Here is a 21909-nt window from a genome sequence, read left to right as displayed (position 1 = left end):
AGCCACCTTCTTGCATGATAAAGGCCACTTGAACATGCTCCTCCTAGGGAACACTGCTATTCTCAGCCACAAAGCAGACAGTCTGCAGCAGCACAATGTGCATGGCTGGATGTTGGCTCCAGATGGGCCCTTGGTTTTGCTGCTATCACACAGCAGAATGCAAGCCTACCCCATTAGCTGTTTGCACGGGAATTCAAGTGTGTACCTTGATATGCACTCTTACCGGAACTCCTGCTTTTATATGGCAGTGTTCCCCAACCTTGGGCCTCCAGATGTTCTTGAACTACAACTCCCGGAAGACTTCACCACCACCTCTGCTGGCCAGGATTTCTGGGAGTTGAAGTCCAAGAACATCTGGAGGCCCAAGGTTGGGGACCACTGCCTTATGGAAGAAACTACTATGTAACCCATGAATTATTAAATTCACAATATTAAAGTGAAACGATAAGTTTTTCCTGCCCCCACCCCAAAGAAATGAGATTCTCCAGTAAAATACTTTGAACGGAAGACATGTCGTGGGTTGTTCTGCTTTATTAGACGAACAGAGTCTGCTCATTTGCTTTGCATGGAGAGCTGCAAAACTACACCAGATACAAGAAAATGCACATTATTCATGTCACACAATATGATCAAATTCACAGTGTAAAGGAAACAAGAAAGCGATAGACCTAAAACCAGTATGCGACGGGGCCAGTCTCTGATAAAGTAATGGAACAAACATGGGATGGAACATGGAAGAAAAAAAAATCTGATATAATTTCCCTGAAAGCTCCTAATTTGTTTCTGATTTTACTTGAAAGAGGGACAAATTGAATGTAATGGGACTGAGCAAGGATGTAGTAAAGTGACTGCAGGACAGAAATAAGTTCTTTGAATCATTATTGGAGATTTCCCCCTTCAATTTTATCAAAATATGGGCTACTGAGCTATAAACAGAATTAGGTATTTTGAAAAGATCCAGCGACAAGAGCATCTGACCTGCTGGATTCCTCAAAGCAACACTCTATAGTTACCCTGCTCACTTCAGTACATTTATTCTGTTTGAGGATAAAAGTCTGCGTGTTCTAAAAACACCATGTTCCAAGTACAGAAGGTGAGATTCCAAAGCACAATAATTTCACCATCACAGGCAACATCTGTAAAGAGGACATTTGGTTGCTTATTATTTTCAGCAAGATGAAACTACACGTCATTTTTGTTTTCCATCTTGCCAAAAGCAAAAACTTATAAAACTGTCAGAGTATCTTCCTGATGAGGTAGCACAATTTATGTTCTAAGATGTGGGTTTTTTCTTGATCTCTTCATTCCAATCAAAATCTAACAAAGCATCATCAAAATCAGTTATTGAGAACAAGGATTTGCCTGTAACCATTTCACCTTTTCTCAATTCGGAGTGCTTCCCTGTGAGGCGTGCGGTATCAGTTTGGGGATTCAGCCTCTGCCTGTCCTCATTATGGCTGGGGACATTCGGGGGACAAAGAGGTTCTCCTTTGGATTCAGGAGGTGGCATGAATGCAAATCGGGCTAATTTTGCTAGTGTACTGGAGCACACTTTTTTGGTCTTCAGACCGTCCAATTTTTCCTCTCCAGTGTCTGTCTGTTTTGAGGATGAAACAGCTTTCTTCTGCTCCTTCTCCTCCTTTCTTTTGCTATCACAGAGTGGATCTTGTATTCTCGTATTTCCGACTTCAGCATTTTGTTCTTGCTGGTACTTCTCAGAACATTCCCCCCCTTGCTTTTCTCCTGTTGATTCATTTCTGGTAGAAGCAGGAAGGCTGGAAGCAGTCTGTGGTAACTTGGCATGAGCCTCACTTTTGGAAGCATGAACAAGTCTTGGCTTCTGCCTAAAGGAAAATTTAGCTAGTTTAGGAGGTGCAGACTCCAAGTTCTCAATGATCTCAGGTTCACTGTACTGCTCTCTTCTCTCTGATTGGTCCCTACTTCGCTTCCTGGTTGAACGTAACAATTCCTGATGCCCTGAAGATATATTACGAGACGGAGAAGCATACAAGCCCGTTATAGGAGACTGAGGGACAGCTACTGAATGAGAAGACAATGAAGTTGGGGAATTCACCGCTTTAGGATCTGGTGTACTTGAGCAAAATCCCCGAACTCTCTGCCATTTCTTAGAGGCTTTTTGGGTAATCACTCCATCAGATAAGGAAGGGCAGGTTGCATTTGATTTCTGGTTCGTTGCTCCTGAAGGCAACACTGCACTCTTGGCTGTTACTACCAGATGAGAAATGGCCTGTCTGCAAGGATTTCCTGGGGCTGTTGGTGGTGGTGATTCCCCTATCTCAACTTGTTCGGCTTCTCTTGCGTCACTTCTCTCTTTAGAACCAGCTTTGTTCCTCGATGCTTTCAAAGGTGGACTGTTTGGAGCTGTTATTGGAACAAGAGACTTGTAAGTATTCTTCTCAGCTTCAATACTGTCATCTGCTAAGCTATCGAACCAGTTCAAGCTGCTATCATTGCTCCTCTCGCTCTGTTGGCCCCACCGTTCTGTTACTGTGCTATTATCAGGTATCTGGCTGCTTAAGGATCCTGGATGGGTATCAGGGTTTATTTTGGCTACAGGAAGTGGCAGCTCAATATTATGCTCCGTTTTGTCTGAACGCTGAGGATGAGACATCTGCTCAGACTTCCCCAGTGACTGATTGTTTAAAGATGGTTCTTCGGGCTGCAGAAGGTGATTTGAATGTTCATTCTGTAATCTACAAAAAACAAACAAAAAAACAAACAAGAATATACTTTCACAAAAGCAGTTTACAATTATTCAGTTTACAATTATTCAGGACCTTTGAAATGCACAATTGTCTGCCTTTTAAAAGATGCAGCAGATTACAAGTAAATATTACAAGTAAATATAAGATTTCATATTCATACTCAACTTTCCTTTGCAGTGAATCCTACCGTATTTGCCGGTGTATAAGGCGACTGGGAGTATAACATTCCCACTCAGAATGTAGAGTTTGTTATATACTTGCTGTATAAGACTACCCCCTTCCGCATGCGTGATTCTGCTTTGGCTGCATCATGGGGAGAGTTCCTTTTGCCCCTTTTGGTTCCTTTTTGGAGGCGGCAGCCATTTTGGAGAGGCAGCAGCCATGTGGTCGCATCTCAAAATGGCTGCCGTCTCTCTGCTGTTCCGATAGTCAGCTGTTCGGCGCTAGAGTCAGGCTGTTCCAAGGCTAGGAGCGGGGCTCTACTGGGTCTTACTACCAGGTAAGTGACTTTGCTGGGAGAGAGGAAGGGTTTGCTAGACATGCACCCGACATACAAGACGATCCCCCACTTGGAGGCATGTTTTTCAGGGCCAAAAAGTCAACTTGTACACCAGCAAATACGGCATGTGTATTTAGTCAGACGTAAGTCCAGCTATCTTCAACGGTGGCCTCATTTATGTCGATTTTAACGAATAACTAATTCAGCATCATATTGCTATCAGACTATTCCCCCCACAGCATGATTATTAGGTTCTGTTACAGGGCACTCTTTTTTCACAACAAACATGTGCTTTCTCTCTGAACCCATCCTAATTTCAACATTTATTTTTCCTTTGCATATAAACATTTCCAGACCTGTTGATCCTTTCTAATTCTTCACACAGAAGGTCTTGCAGCTCCAGCTTCTCCAGGATCAGCTCACACTGCATTCGGTATTGTTCCATTGGATTTTCAGGAAAGGACGTATGCAATGCATTGATACCTCCAAGAAGTGCACCTCCCTACCAGAAGGAAAGGAAATAACAGTGTAATATCATTTTTAAAAGTGTTTGAACTTCGTGAGCTAAATTAAGCATAGCAAAGACTTAACAGATTTTGTAGCACTGAAAAAATGATTCACTTGTATAAACTTTTGAGATACAGTGGTGCCCCGCTAGATGCTTACCCTGCATGACGTCAAAATCGCTTAATGATGACTTTTTTGCTATTGCTATTGCAAAATGATGGTTCCAATGGGGGAAATCCGCATTACGTTGAGTAGGAGCCTGCTTCGCGAACCATTTGTTCGCTATACAATGATTTTTCTGGTTCCGCAAAATGGCTTCCCTCCCTTTGCAAAATGGCTTCCCTCCCTTTGCAAAATGGCTGCTTTCTGGACCCCTGCTTTGGAAGACAGCGATTTTAACAGCTGATTGGCGGTTCTCTATGGGCAATCTTCGCTGGACGATGAGGTATTTCCCCATTGGAATGCACTGACCAGTTTTCAAAGCGTTCCAGCGATTTTCCTGGAATGGATGATCGTCGTCAAGTGGGACACCACTGTATTATATCCTTAGTCTATAGTTTGTTGCTGTTGTGTGCCATCAAGTCAATTCTGACCTATGGCAACCCTTTTCCAGGTTTTCCAGGTAGCTCAGAAGTAGTTCACCATTCCCTTTTTCTGGGGGTGGCCCTGGGAGTATGTGGCTTGCCCAAGGCCACATGGCCTTACTCTTCTGGGAAGCACAGCGGGGAATTGAACTCCTAACCTCTGGCTCCACAGCCAGATGCCTAGCTCATTGAGCTATCTAGCTAGCTGATATTAGGTACACAATATCTAAAAGGCATATGGAGTTAAACAGTTTTATTTAGTGCTAGAAAACCTACAAGAAAGTCTTACACAATCAATCATTAATATATGAGGAAATTCCATATGGGAATTTTGGCTTCTGGGCTTGGATCCTAAGGGAAGTTCAGTTGAGGAACTGTATGGAAGGAACATTTCCCATCCCTTGAACTTCCAGAACTCTTTCAGAGCTGCTAATTTGTCAACAGTCCCATTCATGTGGTGGGTCATATATTAGATTTGGTATTCTGAACAGATCAAGGAGAGAGTGGATCGATGGTGACCGACTTGGTATCAATCCTTGTCATGGACGGACCAGCACCTAATAAAATGCAATCTCTCTGTGGCACTCTCCCCCTCCCGTGCGGGGAGCAGGGATCCATTAAAATGGTCCACCCCTGCAGGCTACGGATCCTGTTGGTTTCCAAGAGGCAATGTGGGGGATACCGTCTGATCTAGTTGATGCTCTGGTAGATGAATGGTACGTGGCAGCCTCCAGGGTGGCTGACCTAATCACTCCTAAATACCACCTCCATTCTCAACCTCAGCCAGCTGCCTGGTATAATCAACAGCTGCAGAAGTTGAAGAGTAATAGGAAGAGGCTAGAGGGCATTTGGAGATGGGCCCCAATGGTAGCTAACTTAAATGCTGCTAAAATCGTGTCAAATATTTATTTAGCCAACGTGAAGGCTATGAGAAAATCCTACTTTGTTTGCCAGATAAGTGAAGCTGTTCCACATTGTATGTGATTTGTCCAGAATTGGTCACAGTGACAGGCCTTCCAGTAACATCTCCTGCGACCAATTTTGTGGCCTTTTAAAAACATAAAGTGGAGGCCATCTGCCAGGACTTAGATATTTCCTCTTTATCAGTGGATCGAGCTGAGAGGCCCAGCACATCGCCTTGCCTGGAAATTTTATTTATTTAATATCCCACCCATCTAGACTGAAGTCTACTCTGGGTGGCTAACAACAAGTTCATAAAACAATTTCATAAAATGATAACAACTACAACATAATATGATTCAAGATGGGGAAAATAAATAATGACAGGAGGGAATGCCTGCCTAAAGAACCAGGTCTTGAGCTTACTCTTGAAAACACCCAGCGAGGGAGCCAGGCAAATTTTTGGGGGGTAAATTGTTCCAGAGATGAGGGGCCACTGCCGAGAAGGCCCAGTTTCTTGTTCTTTCTCTCCAGGCCTCCCTCAGCGTTAGGCCCCTCATCTTCCTTTCCTGGCTAGAGCAAATCAGTACATTAGGGGTGCAAATACGGGTAGATCTAGGTGGGAGAAGGTGTTCTGCCAGATAATTTTAACACAATTTTAGCACGTGACATCAGTTGAGGTTGACAGGGTCCTTGACCGCTACAGGGCCACCACCTCCTCACTAGATCCTTGCCCAGCCTGGCTCTTAAAAGCAGCCAAGCTGCTAACAACTTAATGGGCAGAGGCTATTATTAATGGGTCTCTCCTTGAGGGCAGGGTCCCCCTCGCCCTCAAGGAGACACTCCTTAGGTCAATTTGGAAAAAAAACAATTTGGTGGCTGATGGCAGCTATCATCCAGTTGCCAATATCTCCTTTATTGGCAAGCTGGTGGAGAGAGTGGTGACCAATCAGCTTCAGGCTCTTCTGGAGAAGACCAATGCCCTTGATCTGTTCCAGTCTGGGTTCAGGCCCCCTCATGGCATGGAGATGCCATTGGTCGTCCTGCAAGACTACCTCTTGAGGGAGGCAGACATGGGCAAAACATCCTTGCTGGTCCTCCTCGACCTTTCAGTAGCCTTTAATACTGTTGACCACAGTATCCTCCTGGGCAGGCTCTCAGGGTTGGGGATCGGTGGTCAGGCCTTCTTGGGGGACTATCTTCAGAGAGCTGAGCTTGGGAATATGTTGTCCACTCTGTGAACTCTTAACTGTGGAGTTCCGCAGGGGTCAATCATCTCCCCAATGCTATTTAATATCTATATGAGGCCACTGGGGGAGGTCATCAGGTGTTTTGGAGCTTTGTGTCACCAATACATGCATGACACTGAGCTCTATCTCTCTTTCCAACCTTCTGCAGTGGATGCTGTCCTGTCCCTTGAGCATTGCTTGGATGCAGTACTGGGATGGATAAGGGACAACAGAATACAGGTGGGGGCCCTTAATGTCTGTGGTCTGGGTGCCTCCCTATCTTCTGGGAGGTGTACTTTTTTTCCATGAAGGATGAGGTTCGTAGCTTGGGCGTGCTTTTGGGCCCATCGCTGTCAATGACATCTCAGATAGCATCTGTGGTCCGATCTGCCTGCCTCCACCTAAAGAGGATTGCCCCGCTACATCACTACCTTGACATCAGGTCCCTCACCACGCTGGTTCATGCGCTGGTAGTCTCAAGATTAGCTCTGTAATGCCCTCTATGTGGGGTTGCCCTTGGGAGTGCTACGGAGACTGCAACAGGTCCAGAACGCAGCAGCCAGACTTCTGAGTGGGACCAGAAAATATCAACATATCTCCCCCAACCTAGCTGTCTTACACTGGCTGCCTGTTCACTTCTGTACCAGTTTCAAGGTGATAGTATTAACCTATAAGGCCTTAAATGTTTTGGGACCTTGATATATGGCCGAGTGCCTCCTTCCAGTTAGGTCTGCCCATCCTATAAGGTCATCACAGGCAGGGATGCCACCGCCAAGAAGGCCCAGTTTCTTGTCTTTTCCTTCCGGGCCTCCCTCGGCGTTAGGCTCCTCAGCCTCACCTCCTGGCTCGCGCGAGTGATACGGGTAGATCTTGGTGGCAGAAGGCGTTCCACCAACACCCTGATACAATAGTGCCTGATAATATAGCATCCACCATACTGCTGTGTTCCATGATTTATATTTTTATGTTTTTAATTGTATTTATTGTATTGTATTTTTATCCTCACTGCACTTTATGATTTTTGATTTGCGCCCCTAATGTACTGATGTCGTTATTTGTTATTTTGCTACTTTGTTTTGTGTTACTTGTTGTAAACTGTCCCGAGTGGCCTTGGCTGCCAGATGGACAGTATAAAAATTAATTAATTAATTAGTCTTGCTTTACTTAGTCTTACATTAGCGACTCATTTTAGCATAGTAAGTTTCAACAAGAATAGACCCATTTGAAGCAATGGAACTTACAAAGGACTTGACTCACCAAATCCCCATTGATTCAGTGGGCCTTCTCTAGTACAAACGATGTGAAGTAACAGGATTTCAGCCATTATGTATTTATATGCCAGATAGAAATATTTTAATAAGTTTAATAAATAATAAATAAAATAATTAATAAAAAATAAAATAAATTTACTGAAGACCTTAGCCCCACTTTCTTGACTTTATAAAATACCAAGTTGGCTAAATACCCCCTCTGATCCTCCATCAGCCCTCCATCTCTGTACTTAATATATAGTACACAGAGGGTAAAGATTTATACTTTAGTAATCCACCATTGATGAAGAACTACAAGTAACCCCCTCGCCCCAGTATTTCGAGCTTCAAATCATAGCTTATTTTTGCCAAAGAACCCTCTTCTGTCCCTCTCTAACCTAATTTTTCCTTTCTATGTAACCTACTCCTTTTCACTAATCTCCTGTCTCACCTTAATGTTAAAGTCACTACGTCTGCCTCAACAGGACAAGCAGTAATGTTTTCTCCTCCTACTTCACTCTCTCTTCCCCACCTAATTAGATCTCTTACAAGTCATCTAAATCTGAAAGCCTTTAGTCTTTTCTCCTTTCTGTACCTAAAAATCATTCCCTTTTCACTTTGTTTCTTTCAGTGTCCAGATCCCTCTATAGATTTAACTAATCAGCTTCTGGTCCTGCTCATGTTTTTCACGTGAAATATTCTTCATCATCATCTAATAAACAAAGAATTTGGGAGTATTCTGATCTTTGGTCCTTGTCTTACTGCTAGTTCCACGTTTCAAAGGTGTTCCGTCTACAGCTGAGTGGATTTTTTCCACTTGAATTCATCAAATTATGCCACCTTGCATCATGATTCTGAGTGAAACACCCATGACATGTGTCACTCTGATACACGTGCCTTATTAGACACAAAGAAATGTGTAATTTATTGGGACGCTGACAGCACCCTGTCACCATTTAAGAGGACTTCTGTGTGAGATGCACACAAAGGACACTCACGTTCATTTTCATTTCCTGGCTACATCCTAGGGGAGAGTAAGTGCAGAGACGTCAGCTGCTGGGAGGAAGGAAGGATTCTGCCCTACTGACTTGCATGTCTTTTTTATTTCTAAAATGTGGTATCATCTGCACATAATTTTCAAGGTGAATAAAATACAATGAGGAGTGCATTTCCAACTCTGTTTTAAAGCAAGCTACACTTAACGTTCAGCCTACTTTAGATGTTATGTTAATCACAGTTAGTAGCAGGAAAGGAAGGGGTGGAAATTGAAGGAATGAGGAGGAGGAATGGGTCAGTCTAAGGGGCACACCCCATTTCCTGACCATAGATAAAGGACTTGGAAGTGTTATGTCTGTAGCATAAATCCAGCCACAGACAGATGTCACTTGTGCCATTTCCCACAGATTAAGACAAAACTCAAAACAAATCCTTTCCAGAAAAATCTGAACTGCAAATAGCCTTTTCACAACTGCTCACCGGTGTGAGTTTGTGAGACATGTGCACAACCTCCTGCCACATTGCATGGCCTGTTTGATGTCGTTTGTAAGCTCTGTGAGGTACACACATTGTTGCTTCTACAGTCCCACTTAAACTGCTATCACATAACCATTAAAGGGACTATGACATGAAAAAGCCATTTGGAAAAACAGATCAATGCTACAAGTCAAAGGAAGCCCATCATGAAACTCATGTGATACTATGAGACATCTTATTTACCAGCCCTTGTATATCTAACTGTAGGCAAATCTCAGATGTTATTCAAGGAGTTTAGCACTCACAGGTAAGGGAATGGTCTCCCTGTACTGTGGACATCTACAACTTTAGATCACAAGGACCAGTCCTAACTTCTGGCACTTATCTACCAAAATTTATACTCATTGCATTAAATTACCTGTATTTTGCCCAATCACGAAGAGAAAACTTACTTGCATAGAGGATTCCATCACTGAAACCACAGTTACAGCATCTTCGATGGTTACAGTCTCTCTAAACATCAACCGAGCATGTGCTAAAAGACCATTAAAATAACAATAACAAATGTTACTAAATGTGACACACAAATGACTGACTGGAGCAAAACATTTGATGGGAAAAACTTTAGGTGAAATTATATTAAGATCAGTTATTTTCTTACCCAATTCTTTTAATTTGGCTGTATTTTTCAATGCATAAAAATACCAGTGCAGCAGAAAAATAGTATAATGATTGTAGATTTTCAGGGGGAAAAAACTGGCAAATATTTGTGCCAGATACCAATGAAAGGATGGAATATGACAATTTTGTGCTTCAATATTAATGCCCAAATGGCACATAAAATCCATTTTTCTCAACAGGGTAGCATGACAGCACTTTGAAATGTTCTACTTTCCACAGAAAACAAGTTACCCATATTTATGCTCCATGTACTGGGCACAAGGTGCTTGCAAGGACTATAGTTCTTTAAATCTCCCAGCCAGCACAGAAGTTACACCATATGAATGGGTTTGTGCATTTAAGAGTAAAGTCTCAGGAGCTGTATTTACAGGAACCACAAATAGTTTTAAATATTATATAGTCTGATGTAGGAAATAACTGGTGTTGCAGAAAACTCTTCTGAGAAGTGACAAAATTATATAAGCATGAGAAGTTCTGGAAGATAGATTTTTCTTCCTTGGAACAATCAGCAACAGGAAAAAATAAACTCTGTGGCTCAAAGTTTAAATATAGAAAAAATATTATTTTGAGGTGAGAGGAAAGCCTCAAGCAGTGCTAGGGGTCACATCTTGCCCATAGCTGACCTACATCAAATTATTAATCCCCACTACAGTAGGTCTACTCGTTTCCCCTCCTGCACCCCTGGTGGCCCCTATTCCTCTCATACTCTAAAATGTGTGTGTGTGTGTGTGTGTGTGTGTGTGTGTGTGTGTGTGTGTGTGTGTGTGTGTGTGTGTGTGTGTGTGAGAGAGAGAGAGAGAGAGAGAGAGAGAGAGAGAGAGAGAGAGAATCACACATTTATCTTGTGCTCTCTAGAGTGTGAATAGGGTAGCTCTGCCATGTTCTGAGGGACCTTCAGCACCCATTTTAATTTTCTTTTAGAAAATATTTTTGGGCACTAAAGGGCACAAGTGACTCTTTCGTTAAAAAACATCCCCTCATTTGTGTGAGAATATTTTTTAGTGCAATGAGGGTCACTGGCGCAGCCCTTCTAAGTTTTGGAGAGAGGGTGTGTGAAGCCCTTAGATCTCTTGAGGTTGTTCACCCCTGATTTTAGGTCCTTAGCCTGCCTATGGCTGAATCAATGCCTCTTTTAAGAATAGCTTATCTCCTGCTTACTTCAACTCTTTTCAGTCTGACTTTTGTTTCAGTGTGTGCTATGTCCACTGGAGTAGGGAGAAAATCAAATCCTCACCTTCAGCTAACCGTATCAAACTCTCTAACAAGCGGACGGTGGTTCTTGCAGCGTTTCTACAATCACTCTGTCTCTGCATCTGATAATAGCGGAGAAGGATCAGGTTGCTTTCCTCAGTCACCACTGGATGCAGGTTCTTTATAAGGGAAAAGTACGTCTTCATTTTTTCCATAGACCAGAGTTTTTCAGATATGCTTGGACAGGCTGCCAAAAGGAGAATTTTCCAAAGCAACACATTCACCAATATGACAATAATTACAAAAGGCCTAGTATTAATAAATTTTAAGTTAATGTCAAAAGATATTTTGTTATATTAAAGATTAAGTTGATGGAGACGTTGCGTAACATATGCAAGTCTGTGCAAATTTATTCACCTCCACTGACTGAACTGCAGTGTCAAAAGTAAAATATCTCATAATTTTTTTTAAAAGAACCTTTTCGTTACAAACTATTTTTTGTGTGGACATTTCCTCCATATGGGGGAAAAACATCCAGTGTACTTATTGCAGTACTTTTCATGATAGAAATAATTTTTAAAAAGCAGTAAAATTGCAAAGGAAATACCAGCGTCAAGAAAAGCAGACAGATATCTTTTTGTTTGGCTTTATCAATAACTGGCTTCTGATTACTTTCCAGCTTTCATGGCATGAAACAGTTTAGCTGATGTATATTCTGTGGCATTTATAGAAAACCACTTTACCTTTGTTTTCCAATATGAAAGAAGAAATTATGCGATCCCACTCTTCATTTTTTGTATCCAGCAACACCAAGACAAGGTCAAACCTGCTAAGAAGAGGACTTCCAAGGGCTATGTTCACAGAGACAGATTCACTGGGGTCGTATTGGCCCTTTGGGTTGGTGGCTGCCAAAATAGTAGTCCTTGTATTCAGTTTGCACACTAAGCTGAAGAGAAAGTTGATCTGCATGAGTTCCTGAACTGAAATAAAAGTTTTAAATTTCTTGATAGGGGATTTTTCCTTTCAAACCCCGCCAGTCCCCAAAGCACTGTATATACTGCATATGGACTGAATAGCTCATAGAAGGCAATTCAATGGACAGGTTTGCAGAATGCAGTACAAGGGCTGCGTGTACACATTTGGCAAGCCACATAAATGGCAATGGATAAGATCAGCAACAGGGAAATCTTTATGATGAGCTAGAGCGCACACTCACAATTTTAAACCTGCACCACATTTGCTAATCAGCCCAGTGCTGGATCAGTAGCACTGTCCTTCCCAACAACCAGAATTAAAATCTGCAAAGCCAGCATTGAAATCTGGCAACTCCAGTTTCTGCTATGTTCTGGCTCAAACCCACCCAGGTCCAACCTCACTCTACACCAATCTACCGAACTACCCATTATCTGACTCATCACCTGTTCATACCAAGAGGAATGGTTAATGTTTCGAAATGAGATTGAGATAAACCTGACAATAAAAAACATATATGCAAAGCTCTTCCACATGCAAACATTCATGTATGCCTTTCTCTCCAATACTCATACACAGAGCTGTGCTTACTCAATGTCTGGCCACATATGGCCTTTCCTTTCACTCCCTACTTGTAAATATACAGATGTTTACTCACATACCTGTGAGTGCAAATTTACAAATCAGCTCATTTACACAAGAGTATCTGTGGCAACATTTTACTACTGTACATATTTTCCCCCTTCCTTAATTCACTTGACCTTGATGCAAGGTTTGTTTCCAGCACTCCAGAAGGATGTTTTTGTCCATGTAGTCATAGCACAATCCTTTCATTGCAGACAAACAGCTGTTCTAAATCTGATGTAGTGATCTATTTTGAGTTGGTGCCATCTTAGCTCTTGCCTCATGTATTGAGCAGAAACAAGTGCCGCACCAATAACCTTAAGCTTTTACATCTGTAGTATATAACATGGGAAAAGTACTCTGATTCATAGCCAGTAACAACACATTCAAAAAAGAAGTCAACATTGACCCTGCTGTACAATGCCTTAAGAATGTCCAAATATGGAAGTAAAAGGTTGAAGGCACAGAATACATACTTGGAATGGAAGAAGGGTCTAAAATTCCAACAACTGTTTCACAGCTCTCCTTACTAAAAATGTATTCTCCCCCCTCCTTTCAGTTAAAACATCATCCAATAATGGTCATTTTAAGGTTGTGCTTATGTCCAGTCTTATATTGGTACAAGGAAGATATAAAAGCATTGAATAACATACATTGCTCACTCCCATCTATGCTACTTTTATATGCTATTCAGAAAACCCAAACCTGAAGCGCACTCTTGGAGCACAGTTTCCTGCATATTCACCCAGAACTAAGACCCACTGGGATCAATGTGACTATATCCCACAACCACAGCTCTACTGTGAGGAGCAATATACAGATATGGAAGACTGCAGGGAAACATTTTCCCATTTCATGCCTCTGTGCTGGAAGAGTGGTGAGCCAAAGAGGGGACAAGTAGCCAGTCAAACACAAACTGAAATGACACACTGGCATTTACTGAGAGACAGGATGTTGCAATGGGTGAAACCTGGTTCTTATAATGGTTGGGGTCAAATAAAGAATTTGGAATTGCCAGTGTAGAGGGAAAGAATAGCATTCCATAAGCCCCTTGCATTGTTTATTTCCATGTTCTTATGCTTACAACTGGGGGAGGATTTCTGTCTTTCACATTTTCTCTGCAACCTGTATTTGAAACTATAAGCAAGTTCAAACATGGTTATGAGGAATGTGGCCTTTCTCATCAGATTACTCATAAACATATTCAAACTCATCCATAAGCTCAAACATAGGTTGCAGGGGGAGAAAAAGACATGTCATAGAAATCCTCCCCCTACTTATGACTGTACATATGCCAATTTGTTTCCAAGATGATTCCAGAGATGAACACTATTTGAAAGAGATCACTTCTCACTGCACTTCTGCTTCTGATAAAGTGAATGAGCTTTGATGCATTATTTAAAGAACCTGTGAAACCTGTTTGAGAGTCATTCATGAGACAAAAGAAATGGGAAATGAAGTTGCTTTAAATTCTCTTAGAAACCATGAAGAGACATTTCCAATTATCTCTTTCAGCCAAAGCTATAGGGTAGAGAAAGGGACGTGGTGGCGCTGTGGGTTAAACTGCAGAAGCCTCCGTGCCGCAAGGTCGGAAGTCCAGCAGTCGTTAAGATCGAATCCACACAACGGAGTGAGCTCCTGTCGCTTGTCCCAGCTACTGTCAACCTAGCAGTTCGAAAGCATGTAAAAATGCGAGCAGATAAATACAGTGGTGCCTCGCATAATTCGCATAGCAATCCGTTTTTTGGGATTGCTAATGCGATTGCACACCGATGCTTTCTATAGCCGAAAATCACCTTGCGACGATCGGTAAGCGTTTCGCTTACCGATTTTCACATAGCGATTTTTTAAAACAGCTGATCGGCGGTTCCAAAATGGCCGCCGGATGCCCAAAATGGCCGCGCACAGCATTTTCGCGCCCTGCCCTCGCTTACTGAGGGCGCGAAAATGTCAGCCGGATGGGGAAACATCACAGAACGGTGGGTTTTGGGCCCCACTGGAACGCATTAAACGAAGTTTAATGCGTTCCAATGGGTTTTTCCGTTCCAAATAGCGATGTTTCCCCATAGCGACGGTTAATCCGGAATGGATTAACCTCGCTATGCGGGGCACCACTGCAGGTACCATTTCAGTGGGAAGGTAACGGCATTCTGTGTCTAGTCACACTGGCCATGTGACCACAGAAACTGTCTACAGACAAATGCTGGCTCTACGGCTTGGAAACGGGGATGAGCATTGCCCCCTAGAGTCGGACATAACTGGACTAAATGTCAAGGGGAACATTTATCTTTACCTATAGGGGAGAGAAAAGCCAATCACTTGTCTTTTAGCTGGGGATTTTCGTATAACAATAAGAATATCCCCGCAAAGGTGGCGATAATGACAGTCCAGCCCCATGGGCTAGACGGTCCACTCACCGATCCGCCGCTACCATGGACACTGTGATTCTTCCACTCTTCAACCTTGCAGCAAGGCTTATTCTCCCACCTCCTGCCAGGAGTGGCTAGCCGATCGCGATCTGTGAAGTGATTGGAAGAATCGTGGCGTCCGCGGCAGCAGCGGATCGGTGAGTGGACCGTCCGGCCCCATGGGGCTGGACCCTCATTTTCGCCACCTGTGCAGGGATACCCCCATCTCTACTCATGAGCTTTTTGGTATAGAAGTCTGTGTGTGGCTCTCCCTTTTGAATTATTTTTCATTTTTGTTGAGTTAAAAACACAGTAATTTGGCATGTGATTGTTTCCTCCCTACAGACTATGGAATGCCCTCCCGACTGAGATTCGTCTGGCGCCGACACTGATGACATTTCGGCGCCAGGTCAAAACCTTCCTGTTCCAGAAGGCTTTTAACTGAAATAATATTAGCTGTGGGTCCGATGGCAATTTTATATATATTTTAATTGTATTTTAATTGTTGCATATCTTTGTTGTATTTTGGATGCTGTAAGCCGCCCAGAGACCTTTGGGTAGTGTGGGCGGCATATAAATTAAATAAATAAATAAATAAATAAATAAATAAATAAATAAATAAATAAATAAATAAATAAATAAATAAATAAATAAATAAATAAATAAATAAATAAATATGGCAAATGCAGTTTACAAAGATGACGTGTGAGTAAACTATCTCACAATGGCTTACGTAACTCAAATTATTTTTTGATACAACTACAGTGGACCCTCTACTTAAGGAATTAATCCGTATTGGAATGGTGGCTGCAAGTTGAAAAGTCTGTAAGTCGAATCTCCATTGACCTACAATGCACTGAAAACCGATTAATCCCATAACCAGTGGTTTTCATTCTATTTTTATTCCATTTTGGTTTTTTTCTGGTCTGTAAGTCGATTCTCTGGCTGCAAGTCGAATCTAAATTTTGCAGCCAGAGAAGTCTGTAACTCGAAAAGTCTGTAAGTCGAGCCGTCTGTAAGTCGAGGGGCCACTGTAAAGTATTTCCTCTTTAATTAAAATATTCACTGAGTTAATTTTGACCTTGGTAGGTCAGCTGAAGTGTATTTTTAAAAAACATTTATAGTCCAACTCTTCCATGATGGTGTGTGAATAACTGTTTCCAGCCTGTGGCCCTCTACAAATATTCCAGGGCCCCCAGGGGGGCCATATGCCCCCCCGAGAATGGCTGCTTTAGACAAAGGCTGTGACTACACTGGGAAGCTGAATTGGAGCCATTTGGCTTTGCTGGAGCCCAATTTGCAGCCTATTTTATTCTTCTGTTTGGGTTAGGTAATCACACGAAGACTCTGGAGGCTTCTACTTTTTACAAAACTACCCCTTCTATCTGATATGGTTTGATTTGTGCCACAGACCTCTTTCTTTTGACCCACCCTCTGCTTATCCTCCAGCTCTTCATTTATGGTTCATTGTAAAGCCTTTGGGCTGTTTGAAGTCTTGCACGATGCTAGGGGAAAGGGACAGTTTTCCAAAATTCTCCATAAAGGACAATCACATACACACACACCATGGATACATAGTTGTCTTCTGTACTTCATCCGAGTTCTTTGTACTTCATAACAATTTTTATCTTTTGTCTGTGGAGAAATAATCTAATGGTAAACTTGTATATCCATGTAGTGATAGGGTGATCTAATGCTAAACTCAGCAGTTTGTTAATATATACAGTGGTGCCTCGCATTACGATGTTAATTCGTTCCAGCGAAATCGCTGTAGAATGAAAACATTGTAAAGCGAAATTAAAAAGCCCATAGAAATGCATTAAAACCCGATTAATGTGTTCCTATGGGCTTGAAACTCACCGTCCAGCAAAGATCCTCCATAGTGCGGCCATTTTCGCTGCCCATGCAGCGAGGAATCCGTCCCAGAAAACAGCGGGCGGTCATTTTTTTTACCCGGTGGCCATTTTGAAACCGCCGATCAGCTGTAGGAAAATCGTCGTTTTGCGATAATCATCGCAAAGCAAAATTCCCCCATAGGAAACATCGTTTTGCGATCGCAAAAACATCATCGTTATGTGATTTCATCGTAAAACGGAGCGCTCGTCTTGCGAGGCACCACTGTATATGGGGTAACAATACTGTGTGTGTGTGTGTGTGTGTGTGTGTGTATACATACATACATACATACATACATACATACATACATATATATATATATATATATATATATATATATAGAGAGAGAGAGAGAGAGAGAGAGAGGTAACATTAGTACATCACCAGACTACCACCTACAGTCACACGCACCCATCCTTTTGGAAAATGACAAAACTGATCACATGGGAAAAATTCCCTTCCAATTGAAGTCTGAAAATTTGAAAGTTTGAAAAAAACAGAAACCCCCAGAGGCAGAGGAGAAAATTCTGTGCTCGGAGCAAAAAGGGCTGGATTGACTCAAGATGGCCTTTGCATCATATCATCATTTTACACCCACAGCAAAACCCACCATATCTTACCATGTAGTTGCTGCCTTAGAAATACTACATGGCTCAAGATCACCCATGTGATTTCCCATGGCACCCCACTCACCATGCATGGGTCAGTGAAAGAGTTCCTCAGAGCCAGTCATTTGAACCTAGCTAACTCCATGGACAGCAGCACTGACTGCTTTGTGTGGCCAGTGCTATTCACCTAAGAGCCATTAGTCTCAGTCTCAGAGAAAGTGACATAGGAGGGCAGCCAATGACATTTCATGTGACTCAGGTGGTGGGGCACTGATGCTGCACACAATACTGGTCCTCAAACATCTTCAACACAAAGGTTAAGAAATAACACAGGAATAGGGCACTGAAGTCAATTTACCAGACCCACCAAGTGGGGTGGTGGTGGTCACCTACGTACCCAGCCTTTGCCACACTGATGGTTTGCTGCTCCATTGCTTCATGAATGCTGGTTCTGTCATGTTCTTTGATGCTGTTAAATTCATCAATACAACAAAGGCCCCCATCAGCCAGCACCAGAGCGCCAGCCTCCAAATTCCATTCCCCAGAATCTTTCACAGCAGTGACTGTCAAACCTTCAGGAGGAAAAAAAAATGCACATTTGAAAGTAAAGCACAGCTGTCTGGCTCAGAGTTCCATTTATACAAGGTTGAGACTTAAAACGCATGAAGATGGCAGTGCTACCCAGTGTGGATGGATACGGATACAACCGTGTTAGTCTTGGCCCTGTTACCAAGGGAGATGTAGTCCAGTCTATCTGGAGGGCACCTGCCAAAGATTATCCATGGTTTTTAGATGTATCAGGGCTCTATGAGTACAGCTGCTGATAAATCTAAGAGTCTTTGTATCCATTATTTGCAACACTCGGCTGACAGCAATATAACGAAAAAGAAAATGCCAAGGCAGCATGGGAACAATGACACATTGGTAGTGTTTTGTCTTGAACTTCATTGGCTAATGAAAGGGTACTTTTTTCCACACAACTATTTATTTTAGAGAATATCACAGACGATATATCAGATCTAGCATGTGGGCAGATGTGACAAAAGAAAGTGAGCAGCAGGCCACATACAACCTGAGGCACTGTGTGGGCTTAGCTTATTTGGAAAATCAGTCGGTATTAATGAAAATGATGTTGTTGCTCCTTTGTTGGCCCTCTCCCTCTCTGGATCTTGTCTCCCTGTAGCTCCTCTCTCTTCTCTCTATGGACGTATTCTCTAATGCTCTTCTTCTCTTTGGCCTATCTCCCTCTATGACTTCCCCTTCTATCTCTCCATGGTTCTCTCTGTTTTTGGCTTCTCTCTTTGTGGCTTTTCTCTACCTCCATTCTCTATATGGCTCTCCCCCCCACCTCCGGACAATGACTATGTTCTCTCTATGGCTCTCTTCTCTCTCTCTCCCTTCTTTGTCCCCTCTCTGGATCTACCCTCTCTGCTTCCCCCCCCCTTTTTCTCTTGCTTTCGCTAGTTCTCTCTCTGGTTTCTCCTTCCCTCCACCTTTCCTCTCTCCATCTCCCCTGTGTGTGTAGTATGTATTCAGACACTTATTCTTGTGACACAGCTGAAGTTCTAGTCTATCATCTTCCCCAGAAGTAAGCCCCATTCACTTCAATGAGACTCACTGGTTTACTGAAATACTGGCAAGAGGTTTGGGCAATGTCTACAGAATACTTCAGTACAGAATACTTCAATAAGCTTGTGTAGCCATGCTTTACGAAAAATTTCTCATGCATAACAAGCCTATGGAATGTTCTATATCTTAGAACAGCATGGATCAACTTCCAGATTTAAAAATGCATGTGGCAGGAATAATTTCCTTTTCAGGAAACAGCAATAGGCATTTGAAAAATACCTACTGAATTTGGTATGAAGTGTAAAATAATTGCAGAAAAATAAGATCACAGGGTAAAGTTTTTTTCTCCCTCTAAATGTTATAAATACTTGCCCAACTTTCTCCAGATCTAGCACTGAGTAAGCCCACACTATCTACAATCACTCTGCTGATCCATGAACCCATTCAAAAGTTACAATTTTTAGTTTGGAATGCCCGCTATTAGGAATAGCTTCCACAAATGCTACAGTATTTTGATAAGCCACGCAATATTAGAGGCACACTCTCCTGCACCTCTAATAAATTCTTAGTCCCTCTAATAAATTCTTAGAGAAAGGTGTGTGAAGACAAATATTTTCACTGGTCATGAAAACACATTTGCATTGTCAAAACACAAAATAATATGAAGTTCCTCTGGTTTTAAGAGGACTTGGATGCACCTAGTTTTCACATATACCCAGTATTTTCACTGAATGCCAGCCAGCCAATACAACCAGTATGAGATTTAAATACAAACTGAATGGATGACTACATTTGCCATTTACCACACAATTTGTATCAGAGTGGTCACCAGAGATGGGCATGAAGCACTTCACGTCAGGTCATCCACTGAGACAAGGAGTTGAGGCAGGGATTCCTGAAGTGCTACCTGTGAGTGGGCAGTTGCTGGAGGAGGTGGAGAAGGGACATCCATGCTTCTGCCAGGACTGGAAAATCACATGCCGGGGAGAGAATGAGTAACACACACTGGCTGGTGACTAGGGTAGCCAGTAAAGGGGGGTAGGATGGAGGCAGAGAACCTGCAGCAGCTGTGGTGCTACACCAACGACTTAGGACAACCCAGCATGAATTGCTTCGTACCCATCTCTACTGAGCACTGCTGAAATTGAATTAAAACCTCTCAGTGTGGAGAAGTCCACTATGGAATTGCCTCTGTTGAGTGAGGAATAATCTTTTTTCTTCAGCCAACAGGTGTGGTTTAAATTTGTTCTTTCCCATACAGTCACCTGTTCCAATGTAAAGGAGCACTCGTAGGGTCATCAGTTCCCCTCAACAACAACACAGCATTTTATTTGCATTAGACATAGGCCTTAACAAGATAAATATAACATTTACAAAATATAAGTTTTGCATACTGAAATCAAGTTAACAATTGCATATACATCAGATGCATATAGTATACTTGTGCCAAAATTAGACAACTAGCTCTATAAAAGGTTAGTATTTTAAAATCATATTTGGCCTCATTTTAATTGCTGCTGCCAGAAATTTAGCTGACTGTACCATCACCTGTTTAGCTTGGTCTGCAAGGGGAAAAGATAAAAATCAGACCAACAACCTGGCTTTTTAACTAACAAGAGGCAAATTAGCTCTTTGTGCATGTCTCTATAGAATGAGAAAAAAATAGCACATAGGCAAGAGTTTTAACACCTTCACCACATGGACATGTGCGATTTTGTAATGGGATTCCTTTGAAATGGCCCTTGAGTAGTACTGAAGGCATGACATTAAGTCACACACATGAAAATGCCCTTCTGTATTTTGGAGCTGTTAGCCATTGTGCCATTGTTTTTGGATGACTTATCCTGGAGCAGTCACAGTTCCCCCTCAACCAAGTACCTCCTTGTCTCTAAATTTTTTCTTCTTTTTTTCAACTCAGTGCTGGAATACACGATTGCTAGGGCACTTAGGAAAATAATAAAAAACAAAACATAAACAACTCAAACTATAGAATTACACACATATTCCCCCTAAATTTGCATTCTTTGTCTTGCTGTGAAATGCTAAATCTTTAGTTTTGTATTTTTTTCTTTAATGATCTAATATTTAGATCATTAAAGAAAAAAAACGAAAGAGAGATAGGTGAAACTGTCAATTATCACCTCGTTATCACATTAAGGCAGCTTCTTCTGTTGGAGCCCCATGCAAACCAAGCTCTTTGCAAGGGCAGACTCCTGCCAATTGTCCTCTGGACAGCTACAGCAATTTCACCTTTATAAATCCTCAGGTGCAAGTAACAGATCAGACTGTATTTTTCTTGTTCGTTAGTGACCTCAATCTGTAAAAGACCCTGAAGTTTGTACAAAATTTCAGGGTTGATAAAACTGTCAGAAGAAAGCACCTTTCTGGTAATGTTACTGTAAAAAACGTGACAGTCTGGCCTTGCTTACAATTGAAGTATATAATTTCACTTTTTTTAAAAAAAATAGTCGCAATTAAAATGCGTATTATTTTAAGGCGCGCGCGCATACACACACAAAACAAAAGCCCGGCAGAGGGAAAAAAAAGCTCATGCTTCGGAGCGATATCGATCAGGTCCCCCTGCTGCTGCTACCGGCGCGGCAAACGTCAGCCCCCCCTCCCGGTCCGCCGGCATCTCCGCGCCTTTCAGCCGCCCCCGCCCCCGCCCCCGCCCCTGCCCCTCCGCTCTCCCGCCAGCGCTTTCCTTCGCGCCTTCCTCTGGTCCAGCAGGTGGAGCCCCAGCGAGGATTTCCCCGTCCGCTCGAGCTACGGAAGCCCATCTTGCTCTTGGA

General features: G+C 42.4%; 1 protein-coding gene across 6 annotated transcripts in view; it reads right to left on the bottom strand.

Moving 5' to 3' along the window:
• Positions 1-516: 516 nt before the first annotated feature.
• The window catches only part of MCM9 (minichromosome maintenance 9 homologous recombination repair factor), a 49393-nt gene continuing 28000 nt past the window's right edge, over positions 517-21909 (bottom strand). For all 6 annotated transcript variants that reach the window (XM_078384711.1, XM_020802172.3, XM_020802177.3 and 3 more), the window contains 6 exons: positions 17946-18120; positions 11784-11986; positions 11084-11287; positions 9621-9703; positions 3582-3727; positions 517-2714 (listed from right to left, as the gene is read on the bottom strand). In XM_078384711.1, the coding sequence (XP_078240837.1) occupies positions 1274-2714; positions 3582-3727; positions 9621-9703; positions 11084-11287; positions 11784-11986; positions 17946-18120 (2252 nt within the window). In that variant the 3' untranslated portion in view covers positions 517-1273. The remainder of the gene's footprint in view (positions 2715-3581; positions 3728-9620; positions 9704-11083; positions 11288-11783; positions 11987-17945; positions 18121-21909) is intronic.

Source organism: Pogona vitticeps, chromosome 1 (assembly GCF_051106095.1).
Source record: "Pogona vitticeps strain Pit_001003342236 chromosome 1, PviZW2.1, whole genome shotgun sequence".
Classification (NCBI taxonomy): Eukaryota; Metazoa; Chordata; class Lepidosauria; order Squamata; family Agamidae; genus Pogona; species Pogona vitticeps.
The sequence above is the reverse complement of the archived record's forward strand: the minus strand, read 5'-3'. Positions and strand labels throughout refer to the sequence as shown.